The sequence below is a fragment of the Salvelinus namaycush genome, chromosome 39 (assembly GCF_016432855.1).
Source record: "Salvelinus namaycush isolate Seneca chromosome 39, SaNama_1.0, whole genome shotgun sequence".
NCBI lineage: Eukaryota > Metazoa > Chordata > Actinopteri > Salmoniformes > Salmonidae > Salvelinus > Salvelinus namaycush.
Window position 1 is genome coordinate 22,191,835 of NC_052345.1, and position 13,749 is coordinate 22,205,583.

Genomic DNA, 13,749 nt, shown 5'->3' on the forward strand with positions numbered 1-13,749 from the left:
GACTGCTTGGAATAAGTTGAGGGGGGGGGGATTTGCTTTTTGTTTGTTTCTAAATCTTCTAGGAGAGCCTGTATCAGAGTAATGTGACCAAATGCAGGTGACAAGTCTCTTGGACATTTGTCGATGATTATCTGACAACTGCAACTTGTCTGGGCCAGGTCAAAGTAGCTTGACTGGCTTTAATACCCCCCCCCCCCCCCCCCCACACACACACACACACATTGACTCAGTGTAATGGATAAACTTGTGTGTCCTGCATTTGCCAAATATCTGCCTCTCTCCACATATTAAAAGGTATATGTTGAGATGGAAATAACCTCATCAAATATTTATCAAAAGCAGGACAGAGTTGGTAAGATTTGAGAAATGTGTTTTTTAAAGTCCAAGAGCTCATCATTTTGTATCACTTTGTGGGATGTATAAAGTTGCTTCCTGTGCATAAATGAAACCTTTTGGTCTTGCTACAAAAAATTATGATAATAAATCAGAAGAAAATTAACCTCCTGGGGGGGGGAAATGTAGCCCTTTCCATCAGATTGGCATAAAGAAGACCGCCCATTGTTGCCCGCAGGCAATGCACTACTACTAACAGCCCTCAGGCTGGTGAGAGTGAAAGACTGAGCGAGGGGAAAGAGAGAGGAGTTCACTGAAGCTTCCCATATTACTGCATGGCTTTTCAACCGGCCCAACAATTGCATAACAAGCGCCAAGGGGTCTGAGAAAGGAGTGAGGCTTTCTAAGAGGTGGGCTGGTGGGGGTGGGCTAATGTACCTTTCTGGAATGCTGTGTACAGGCAGTGCGCGCATTGTCACATAAACGCTGGCGTTTTAGTGGTATTAATAGAAAACACCACAGAAAGAACCTCTGGTTCTTCTACCTGCTTTCCAGGAAAGGAAACAGAATCCACTGTTGGCTGACAGAGAAGTGGCTCCTCGGTGTCTTTCACTGCAGTCATCTGGATAGCATGAAAATAACTTAATGCCTTGCTCAAGGGCAGAATTACCATGTCAACTCGGGGATTCGATCCAGCAACCTTCCGGTTACTGGCCCAATGCTCCTACCCGCTAGGCTAGCTGCCGCCCCCACGAGCTCAATAATGAACTTGGCATTAATCAATTGTTTGCTAACCTATAGCTTGCTGTTAATTTGAATTAAGTGGACTCCTTTGTATCAGATTTTTTTTGTTTTTGTTGCATTGCCCTCAACGTTGCAGATAATTTCAGTTGCATACTTTTACTAGCATCTTCTGCTTCCCAGGAACTGATTATTAGTGTTATAGCAATATCTTCAAGATATGGTGCAATGCTGAAATATAGGCCTACAGTGAAAAATGTTTCTCACACAACAACCTTGACTCGTAACCACTTTGTGAAGAGAACATGGCTCTCAGTGGACATCAAAGTATGGCTCACTTTCTACAGCTCCTTTCATATTAAATGACCCTTGGTCAGCTTAGCTTATACATAATAGTCCCCTAGGAATGAATCATAAACAGACATTTCTTGAGAAGCAGCTAATGCATTTAGTTTCTCAAACTACACATCAGTCCATGGCCCTGACTCGTAAGGGTGAAGCAAGAAAAGGAATGGTTCCATTGGTGTCCTGTAAATGTGTTTACGATTAACAGTATGCACCCACTCCGGGCCCTGTTCCATTTAGATCACATTTGATGCGTAGCAGAGTAACCTTGCAACCCTGTGGCACATATGGCAACGTTTATAGCTAGTGCCCGCAAGAGACCTGCAATGGTCGATACAGATCATCTTTGGGGCTACATAAGCACAAGTGTTGTGTACACTTACTAGCAGCCAATGGAGGCTCACTTGGATGGAAACGTAAAGAATCTTGTCAGGTTTATCCACTTCAGCAGGTAATACATCTCATTGGTTCTGGTACGCTTATGTTAATTAGGGACTGGGAATTAGCATAAGTCGTCAGCTAATTGCATCACAGCTCAATGCATCTGACTCCCAGTGTCAATGTTGCATTTGCATCTCTCCCTAGTAGATAAAGGATTAAACTAATTGATATAATAATACCAAAATGAAGACCAGAAAAAGATGACCTTAAGTGCAGCAGATGATGCAGCCCACATGCAACTTGTGTAACTCTCTATCTTTTGGGAAGTCTGTGACCACGAATCAGACAAATCGGTAGCTATGTCTGTCTGATCTGTGAGAGGAACTAAACAAGAGGTTCATAACGAATGCCCAGATTAGAGGTTGACCGATTAATCGGCATGGCAGATTTTAAGTTTTCATAACAATCGGTAATCGGCATTTTTGGACGCCGGTTATGGCCGATTACATTGCAATCCACGAGGAGACTGCGTGGCAGGCTGACCACCTGTTACGTGAGTGCAGCAAGGAGCCAAGGTAACTTGCTAGCTAGCATTACACTTATAAAAAACAATCTCTCTTCACATAATCACTAGTTAACCTAGTAATATCATCAACCATGTGTGTAGTTAACTAGCTTGTCCTGCGTTGCGTATAATCAAAGCGGTGCCTTTTAATTTATCATCGAATCACAGCCTACTTCGCCAAACGGGGGGGGGGGGGATTTAACCTCTCTAGGGTACGTGGGACGGCGTCCCACCTGACCAACATCCAGTGAAATTGCAGAGTGCCAAATTCAAAAACAGAAATACTGATTAAAAATTCTGAAAAAATGCAAGTGTTATACATAGGTTTAAAGATTAACTTCTTATGGCTGCAATCCCGTTAACGGGATGATACGACAACAGCCAGTGAAAGTGCAGGGCGCCAAATTCAAACAGAAATCTCATAATTAAAATTCCTCAAACATACATGTATTTTATACCATTTTAAAGGTAATCTTGTTGTTAATCCCACAAGTGTCCGATTTCAAATAGGCTTTACAGCAAAAGCACCACAAACGATTATGTTAGGTCACCGCAAAATCAACAGAAAAACACAACCATTTTTCCAGCCAAAGACAGGAGTCACAAAAAGCAGAAAGAGATAAAATTAATCACTAACCTTTGATCTTCATCAGATGACACTCATAGGACTTCATGTTACACAATACATATGTTTTGTTCGATTTAAAGTTAATATTTATATCCAAAAACCTCAGCTTACATTGGCGCCATGTTCAGAAATGCCTCCAAAATATCCGGAGAAATTGCAGAGAGCCACGTCAAATAACATAAATACTCATCATAAACTTTGATGAAAGATACATGTTTTACATAGAATTAAAGATACACTTGTTCTTAATGCAACCGCTGTGTCAGATTTCAAAAAGCTTTACGGCAAAAGCACAATATTCAATAATCTGAGAACAGCGTTCAGCCACAAAAGGAAGCCATACAGTTACCCGCCAAATTGTGCAGTCAAAAAAACTCATAAATAGTATTATAAATATTCACTTACCTTTGCTGATCTTCGTCGGAATGCACTCCCAGAACTCCCACTTCCACAAGAAATGTTCGTTTTGTTCGGTAATGTCCATCATTTATGTCCAAATAGCATTTTTTTTAGCGCGTTTGGTAAACAAATCCAAAACAAATCCAAAGTCAGGAAGCGCGTTCACTAAAAGCAGACAATGTCAAAAAGTTCCGTAACAGTTAGTAGAAACATGTCAACCGATGTATTGAATCAATCTTTAGAATGTTTTTAACATAAATCTTCAGTAACGTTCCAACCGGAGAATTACATCGACTTCAGATGTGCGATGGAAAAGAGCTCCCTCTCATGTGAACGAGCATGGTCAGGTCATTATAGACCTGACTAATTCCTGTCTCCTTCGGCCCCACTTCACAGTAGAGGCATCAGACAAGGTTCTGGTGACATCTAGTGGAAGCCGTAGGAAGTGCATACTCATCCATATCCCACTGTATATTCAATAGGGACTTGGTTAAAAAATCGACCAACCTCAGAATTCCCACTTCCTGTTTGGATTTTTTCTCAGGTTTTTGCCTGCCATATGAGTTCTGTTATACTCACAGACATCATTCAAACAGTTTTAGAAACTTCAGAGTGTTTTCTATCCAATACTAATAATAATATGCATATATTAGCAACTGGGACTGAGGAGCAGGCAGTTTACTATGGGCACCTCTGTGCACCTTTCATCCAATCTACTCAATACTGCCCCTGCAGCCATAAGAGTTTAACTTCTTGTGAATCCAACCACGGTGTCAGATTTCAAAAAGTCTTTACGGTGAAAGCATACCATGCTGAGAACAGCGCCCAGCAGACAAATCATTACAAACAGTTACCAGCCAAGTAGAAGAGTTACACAAGTCAGAAATAGAGATAAAATGAATCACTTACCTTTGATGATCTTCATATGGTTGCACTCAGAAGACATTCATTTACTCAATAAATGTTTGTTTTGTTCGATAGTCTCTTTATATCCAAAAACCTCAGTTTTGTTCGCGTTTTCTTCAGTAATCCACAGGCTCAAACGCAGTCGCAACAGGCAGACAAAAAATCCAAATTATATCCATAAAGTTCATAGAAACATGTCAAACGATGTTTATATTCAATCCTCAGATTAAAATAATCGATAATATTTCAACCGGACTATAACGTTGTCAGTATAAAAGGTAAACAAGAAAGGCGCGCTCTCGGGTTTGCGCATGAAAAAGCTCTGTGACACTTTAGGGTCCAGTCATTCAGACTGGTCTTACTCCCTCATTTTTCAGAATACAAGCCTGAAACAATTTGTAAAGACTGTTGACATCTAGTGGAAGGCATAGGAACTGCAATTTGAGTCCTAAGTGAATGGATACTGTAATGGCATTGAATAGAAACTTCAAAAATAAAAAATATCTACTTCCTGGATGGATTTTTCTCAGGTTTTCGCCTGACAAATCAGTTCTGTTATACACAGACATTATTTTTAGCAGTTTTGGAAACTTTAGAGTGTTTTCTATCCAAATCTACCAATTATATGCATATTCTAGCTTCTGGGCCTGAGTAGCAGGCAGTTTACTTTGGGCACTCTTTTCATCTGGAGGTGAAAATAGTGCCCCCTACCCTAGAGAAGTTAACAAAAGCGCATTCACTAAAAAAGCACAATCGTTGCACGAATGTACCTAACCATGAACATCAATGCCTTTCTTAAAATCAATACACAAGTATATTTTTTTAAACCTGCATATTTAGTTAAAATAAATGTATGTTAGCAGGCAATAATAACTAGAGAAATTGTGTCACTTCTCTTTCATTCATTACATGCAGAGTCCGGGTATATGCAACCGTTTGGGCCGCCTGGCTCGTTGCGAACTGTTTCTTCCTAACAAAGACCGTATATAATTTGCCGGAATTTTACGTAATTATGACATAACATTGAAGGTTGTGCAATGTAACAGAAATATTTAGACTTAGTGTTGCCACCCGTTCGATAAAATACAGAACGGTTCTGTATTTCACTGAAAGAATAAACGTTTTGTTTTCAAAATTATAGTTTCCGGATTTGACCATATTAAAAACCCGAGGCTCGTATTTCTGTGTGTTTATAATATTATAATTAAGTATTATTTGATAGAGTGGTCTGACTGAGCGGTGATAGGCAGCAGCAGGCTTGTAAGCATTCATTCAAACAGCACTTTTGCCAGCAGCTCTTTGCAATGCTTGCAGCACAGCGCTGTTTATGACTTCAAGCCTATCAACTCCTGAGATTAGGCTGGCAATACTATAGTGCCTATAAGAATATCCATTAGTCAAAGGTATATGACATACAAATGGTATAGAGAGAAATAGTCCTATAATAACTACAACCTAAAACTTCTCAACTGGGAATATTGAAGACTCATGTTAAAAGGAACCACCAGCTTTCATATGTTCTCATGTTCTGAGCAAGGAACTTAAACGTTAGCTTTTTTACATGGCACATATTGCACTTTTCCTTCTCCAACACTATGTTTTTGCATTATTTCAACCAAATTGAGCATGTTTCATTATTTATTTGAGAATAAATAGATTTTATTTATATGTATTATATTATGTTAAAATAAGTGTCTATTCAGTATTGTTCTAATTGTCATTATTACAAATATATATAATCGATAATGGCTTTTTTTGGTCCTCCAATAATCGGTTGACTTCTAGCCCAGATACAAGTGGCAACAACAGTTCTTCTTAGTCAGATGCTATCCCTATACCGGTCCCAGTTTTCTGTCATTCTGCGTGGTCGGACAGCTTATCGATGGGACTGTGAAGCCGGATGCCATTGTGGCATGCCTGCATTACGTCCTCAACCATGTTGATGTACAAAATTGACCACGTTTGAGGTTGGTGCTGGAGCAGTTGCCTGGGTTCATTTGATCAACGCTCCCAAGGCAAGGGAGAAGAGAATGTTGGTGAAATTCCATAATTCGAGTTTCCCCTACAGACATCAGTGCTCTAGATGACATAAATGAGGTATGGGAAGGTATCTGCTTTCAAAGCTCGGGAGGAATTGGTCAATTAATTCCCTCACGTCCTTGCAGGGCTACAATTTCCTACTTTAAGCTTAACCTTAACATCACTGTCAAAATGAGCACAGGCAATAAGCTGATATGCAACCCTTGTGTGGTTTTGATATTGTTCAACAAGACCATATTCCTTCTCAAAATGTCTTCTTGAGTGCAGAGGTCAATAGATGTACTGTTTTAAATGAGCGTTTTACTGAAAGTCACGAGGGTCAAACCATATTAGTTCCCACAGGAGTTGTTGAAGTAGTCCCTTTTCAGATACATTTATTTGAATCTCATGAGTTTCACTTTTCCATACTGGGCAATAGTTTTTCAAAACTTTTGATTCTGAAACCCCCAAGAGGTGGAAACGAATAAAAAGCAGCGCCAAAGTCAATGGACCTGACAAAGCTTCCTCAGTGGCTTAGATAAACTTCTCTTGCCCTTACAATGACCTTCAGTCTGTTGCCGTTAGATGAGCCTCTGCACTAAGTCGTTGTTGATTTTGAGGTAATTCCTCAGTGCTCTAGCCCTCTGTCGTGTTTTGTGCGAGACAAACCCTGGCAGTGAAAGGGAAGTAAGTTCCACAGCTGGAGTGAGTCCGATGCTGTTGTTTCATTCATTCAGACCTGACACTGTCAGCTTTTATTTCTTTCCTTACATTCCACTGGGAATGTATAAAATAAATAAAAGCTGAAATAAATCATTCTCTCTACTATTATTCTGACATTTCACATTCTTAAAATAAAGTGGTAATCCTAACTGACCTAAGACAGGGAATTTTTCCTAGGATTAAATGTCAGGAATTGTGAAAAACGGAGTTTGAATGTATTTGGCCAAGGTTTATGTAAACTTCCGACTTTATTTCTATTATTTTCTACGTTGTAGAATGATAGTGAAGACGTCACAACTATGAAATAACACATGGAATCATGTAGTAACCAAATAAGTGTAAAACAAATCTATAAATATATTTTAGATTCTTCAAAGTAGACACCCTTTGCTTTGATGACCGCTTTGCACACTTGGCATTCTCTTAACCAGCTTCACCTGGAATGCTTTTCCAACAGTCTTGAAGGAGTTCCCACATGCTGAGCACTTGTTGGCTGCGTTTCCTTCACTCTGCGGTCCAACTCATCCCAAACCATCTCAATTGGGTTGAGGTCAGGTGATTATGGATGTCAGGTCATCTGATGCAGCACTCCATCACTCTCCTTCTTGGTCAATGTAAATAGTCTGGGTCGCCATTTGATTAATTGTTCAGAAGTCTTATGGCTTGGGGGTAGAAGCAGTTAAAAAACTTATTCTGGCTGCAAGCCCGACGTCGGTACACTTATGACAACAGCCAGCTCAAGTGCAGGGCGCGAAATTCAAAAGATATTTTTTTTAAATATTTAACTTTCACACATTAACAAGTCCAATACAGCATATGAAATGTACACATCTTGTGAATCCAGCCAACATGTCCGATTTTTAAAATGTTTTACAGCGAAAACAGCACGTATATTTATGTTAGCTCACCACCAAATACAAAAAAAGGACAGACATTTTTCACAGCACAGGTAGCATGCACAAAGCCAACCTAACTAACCAAGAACCAACCAAACTAACCAAGAAACAACTTCATCAGATGACAGTCTTACAACATGTTATACAATAAATCGATGTTTTGTTCAAAAAATGTGCATATTTCAGGTATAAATCATAGTTTACATTGCAGCTACAATCAGAAATTGCACTGAAAGCAGCCATAATAATTACAGACACCAACGTCAAATACCTAATTACTCATCATAAAACATTTCTGAAAAATACATAGTGTACAGCAAATGAAAGACAGGCATCTTGTGATTCCAGCCAATATTTCCGATTTTTAATTGTTTTACAGCGAAAACACAATATAGCGTTATATTAGCTTACCACAATAGCCAGAAACACTTGGGCGCCGACGACTAGTTCACATCTACGACAGATATATGAAATAGCATCATAAAATGTTTCTTACTTTTGCTGATCTTCCATCAGAATGTTGGACAAGGTGTCCTTTGTCCAGAACAATCGTTGTTTGGATTTAGAACGGCAACTTTCCCTCTTCATTTAGCAAGCACACTAGCCAAGTGGCACGACGCTCTCCATGTCAACAAACGGAAGAGAACGGAACACGGCAAAACTCCCGGAAAATTTTCAATAATCTGATGAAACTATATTGAAAAAACATACTTCACGATGATATGGTGACATGTATCAAATAAAATCAAAGCCGGAGATAGTAGTCGCCTATAACGGCAGCTAAACAGAAGGCAATCCCACTGTCCACCTCGCGCTCTTCAGAGTACCGAAAATGGGGGACACGTCATTCCAAGATGATGTGTTCCATCTCAGACCAAGATAATCACCTCATTTCTTCTCTCACAGCCTCTTGACATCCAGGGGAAGGTGTATGACGTGCATGTATACTAATAGGTCTCATGCCCATTTATAGGCAGGAAGAAGAACAGAGCCTCGATTTCAGACTTAACACTTCCTGGTCAGGAAGTGTGCTGCAGAATGAGTTCTGTTTCACTCAGAGAAATAATTCAAACGGTTTTAGAAACTAGAGTGTTTTCTATCCAATAGTAATAATAATATGCATATTGTACGAGCAAGAATTGAGTACGAGGCCGTTTGAAATGGGCACCTTTTATCTGGCTACTCAATACTGCCCCTTGCAGCCCAAACAGGTTAAGGAGCCTTTTGGACCTACATTTGGTGCTCTGGTACCTTTTGCCGTATGGTAGCAGAGAGAACAGTCTTTGACTTGGGAGACTGGAGTCTTTGACAATTTTTTGGGCCTTCCTCTGTGAACGCCTGGTATAGAGGTCCTGGATGGCAGGAAGCTTTGCCCCAGTGATGTACTGGGCCGTACCAACTACCCTCTTTAGCGCCTTATGGTCAGATGCCGAGCAGTTGCCATACCAGGCGGTGATGCAACCGGTTAGGATGCTCTTGATGGTGCAGCTGTAGAACATTTTGAGGATCTGGGGTACCCATGCCAAATATTTTCAGTCTCCTGAGGAGGGGAAAGGTGTTGTCGTGCCTTCTTCACGACTGTCTTGTTGTGTTTGGACCCTGATAGTTTGTTGGTGATGTGGACACCAACTCTCGACCCACTCCACTACAGCCCCGTCGATGTTAATGGGGGCCTGTTTGGCCCTCCTTTTCCTGTAGTCCATTCCCACTCTTAGATGCTTTATGAATACAGGCTCAGGAGTGAAGGTAGTAGGACCTGAGAGCTTCATTTTGCCTTTAGTGACCAGACCCAGTGGCAGACGAGGAAGGCGAATTCAGAAAGACGTGTGTTACCAAACACAATGTTCTGTTGCTAGGGCTTAGCGAGCCATGCGAGCGTGAATGAGCGAGCAAGTTGAGCAGAAATAAGTGGCGAACGGCTAAAAGCAAGGGCAAACACCCTGCCCCTAACCCCCATTCAGAAGGTAGGCATCATGAATTATCTGGATGGAAAGAATTGGTTAAAACAACAATGGGCACTGGTGCTGTGTAATGGGCTGCTTTTGAAAACCATCCATCAAACATCTGATTAATTAGACTAAATAGAGGTGTTATAATAATACAGTCATGAAACCAGTAGAAGTGTGGTTTGCGAATCCTCAACGTTCTGGTCAGTTGTTATATTATAACTATATCGTAAAATGCTGTCATTGTGATCATATTGTGGATTATAATACTTTGCCATAGTGTTAAGCATTTCCCAACTTCACCTGTTTTGTTGACTATATCAGTCTGTTTGTATAATGATATGCTTTCCATTTTTATTGACAGGAGATGCCACTGTCCCTCAACTGTCCCTCTCTTTTGGTAGGCCACATATGGAGGTGACTAGTAGTGTGTTGATATTGCTCACAAAGTAGACCACAATTGCACAAGGCCTCTGCCAAAGGATGGAGAATTTTAAAAACAATAACTGCGCTCCATCTCTATACGCTGCTGCCACTTGTGTTAGTTGTGCAGCCCCGTCTGTTTTTATGATTTTAAGGAATTACCTATAATACGCAATTCCTCACTCCACTTCTGAAGTAGACACACCTGGACAACACCCCATAAATCAGATTTTTACGCCACTCCCTTCAGTCGGCAGTCGCTAAATGATCCGCGAGGTCTGCCCATCTGCTGCGACGAACGCTTCAAGGCTAGCGGTTAATAGCTAACAGCTAACGACGACTCCTGCGTTTTGGCCCAAGGCCACAGACTTTTTCCCACCTCTCCAGATATATTACGTTTAGTTAGTGTATACAATGGCGGGTTGTGGGTCGTCTTGTTTTATTCTATCATTACTGTAATTTACCTCGTGTCCCCAAGTACGACAGTGCTGCCCTATCTTTTAGGGAAGGTTTTCCTAGGACTAACACTCACCGGTGATGAATTACTCCAGTGAGAGAGTCCTGGGATGTATTCGCTAGGGAAAAAACGGAAGCAAATGGGCCGAAAAATGTTTTCGATATGGTGTGCATTAATGAATTGGACCCTAGCATTGGCAGCCTGGGTACAGAAACGTCTAGGCGAATTGGTGTTTTATTGTACAGCTGTTTGCAACAAAACATTTTTTTTTTTACTTGGACATCTGTGTCCTCAGAGTTGTGAACGAGAAATGTAGCTAATCACGCTAACTAAAGTCTGTTCTAGATGGTAGCTCTGGGCTTATAGTGTTGAAATGATATGGAGAATATGTCTGGCTCTCTGTTAGACATAGATTTCAGTCAGGATCGGAATTTTGTCTTTCCGACTTCAACTAAAATAAAAGGTGAATGGCAGTGTTACAAAGTGCTAGAACTACAGTGGATGAATGTGAATTCAGTGTGGTGCAAGGAGAAGTATGGTCACGACAACTATCTGCGCTTCTCGGCAGCTTAAATGTATTTTCCCAATTTGTTACAGGGTTAATCCCTGACACTCCTTCCCGGTTACGTTGTCATGAAGCCATTGGCATAGCGTTGTGAAGTTTCTCATTACTATTTCATCATTTGATTGTGCAGTATATCAGCATACTACGATCCCACTGCTTATGTGTACAGTGACATTCAATCAAGCTGAAAATGGCTTCACATTTCGGTGGCGTCAGTCCATCAAAATGTCAAGACCAGAGGCACATCATCTGAATTCATCTGTAACAGGAGCTGTGTGTTGAGAGGGTTGTTCCCAGTAGCAATGTCTTTGAGGGAAAATAAATCTAGAGACTCCATGTATTTGCTATTGGGAAGATGGTGGTGGGAAAAAATTCTGACTTTTGGAAGCAAATTAGATGTGCAGTATACACACTGGATAGAACTATATGTCTGCCTAACTACTACATTGATTGATAGTAGTTCATAGACATTTATGAATGTGTATGTGGCACTAACGAACACATGGGTCACTAATTTCTGTGGTTAAAAAAATTTGTTGTTCGATCATGTCAAGGAAGTTAAGGCATCACACATGGGCCGCCTCGGAAGTAGACGCTGACGCCTCAATTCTTGCGACGCATGCCGTGGGTACAGCTGACAGGGTTTCAAAGTAAACAGTCAGATCACATATCCAGGTTAGAAGTCCAAGGTCAACAAGTTGAGATCTAGTAACTCTATTTCTTTTGGCCCACAACCCAATTTTGATATCAGAAAATGATTGCCACCTCGCCCTGTGAAAAAGGTGTTAGAATCAACAGCCAGTGTTTTACTTTTTATTTGGGCTTATGACAGTCTTAAAATTCAGTCTGAAATACTATAAAATAAAAAGTCAATCTGAAGTATGGTTTGAAGTGAATTGAAATGTATCGGAGGATTTGGTAAGTTCAGGAAAACATCAGGGAAGAGCATCACGCAATTGTGTATGATCTGTGTGGAAAAGAACGTGACTTTCAATGTGATGCATCCAACTGGCGAATACTCTAAAATCTGCATAAAACAATGTGCATGTTTCCATCAAATTGACTTGTTGAGGATTAAAGGCTGTGCATAATGATGTAGTTCACATAAAAAAATTGTTTGGTAAAATTCCCATGTACCGAATGAAAAATACAAGTTAAATGGGTTTCCATCGCATTTTCAACTGTACTGATAGTTTTGTCACTAGAATGTTGCATTATAGGCTATAGCGAATGGGCCCACTGGTTTTGTTATGGACAAAAGAGCAAGATTATTTGTCAAACGGAAGCCGAGCATCGCTCATTCTGACACCAGAATAAGACCCTCGATATTTATTGGAAAGGAGCATGAAGCTCATCACTGTGCACTTGAGCCCAAGTGTTCATCATAACTTACTTCATCAGTAGCCTAATAATGAACTGCATGCTTTCCCGAGTTGTTGCAGTAGGAGGACCACACAACATATCATCACGTGACTTCAAGTTGATATGATGGTTATTATAATCAATATTTGCGCATTAAAAGCGTTTCCATTGCCATTTCTCGCATAATTGTACCGACACACATAGATCCCACCTTGTCTAACTTATTTGTTTTGTCGACATTTGAAAACCTTCACAGTAACATTAGCTGTTTCCATCAGGCTTGTCGTGATAATTTTTTTTATCCGACGTACTTTTACTGAATGGAAACCTGATTTATGTAGCAGATGTACTCTCGCTAGCTGTGTAGCTTTGTGACTGTGTAGAAGAGACGTGCATGTTGCTGGTGTAGTCTGTTGTTTGAATCTGGCCTTATTCCCCGTTGACACAACCTCTCTATCGTTCCACACTTTGATCCTCTTTTTTTTTTTAAACAGACACGTTGTTCATCTCCACACATGTCACATTCTTACAGCACACTTCTGTGGAGGGCTACCAGGAGCCCCCGGCCCCGCCGGCCAAGTCGGGGAGTCGGCACAGCCTGCCGAGATGTCGGAACTCTGTGGCGTCCACGACGGAGGAGCAGCCACACATCGGGAACTACCGGCTGCTCAAGACCATTGGCAAGGGGAACTTCGCCAAGGTCAAGCTGGCACGGCATATACTGACAGGACGAGAGGTACGTTTCCTCCATTGTGAATTTGTCACTGTCATTTAGCAATTTGGTCTTTTTGTTTGATTCCTTTTCGTTTAGGACTGATTACTTGGACAAAGATTAACCCAGGTGTAACCAGGGTCTGTTTTCAATGTAAATGTGGCTAAAGATGCTTATACTGAACAAAAATATAAATGCAACATGTGATGTGTTGGTTTCATGAGCTGAAATAAAAGATCCCAAAAGTGTTACATTTGCACAAAAAGCTTATTTCCCTCAAATTTTGTGCACAAATTTGTTTACATCCCTGTTAGTGAGCATTTCTCCTTTGCCAAGATACTCCATCCA

General features: G+C 40.7%; 1 protein-coding gene across 6 annotated transcripts in view; it reads left to right on the top strand.

The window, feature by feature from the left end:
* LOC120032578 (serine/threonine-protein kinase MARK1-like) overlaps positions 1 to 13,749 on the top strand; it is a 99,564-nt gene that overhangs the window by 14,244 nt on the left and 71,571 nt on the right. For 5 of the 6 annotated variants that reach the window (XM_038978722.1, XM_038978717.1, XM_038978719.1 and 2 more), the window contains exon 2: positions 13,222 to 13,425. In XM_038978722.1, coding sequence (XP_038834650.1) covers positions 13,222 to 13,425 — 204 coding nt within the window. Of the gene's footprint in view, positions 1 to 13,221; positions 13,426 to 13,749 lie in introns of those variants that run through there. The other variant, XM_038978721.1, reaches the window with a different exon arrangement.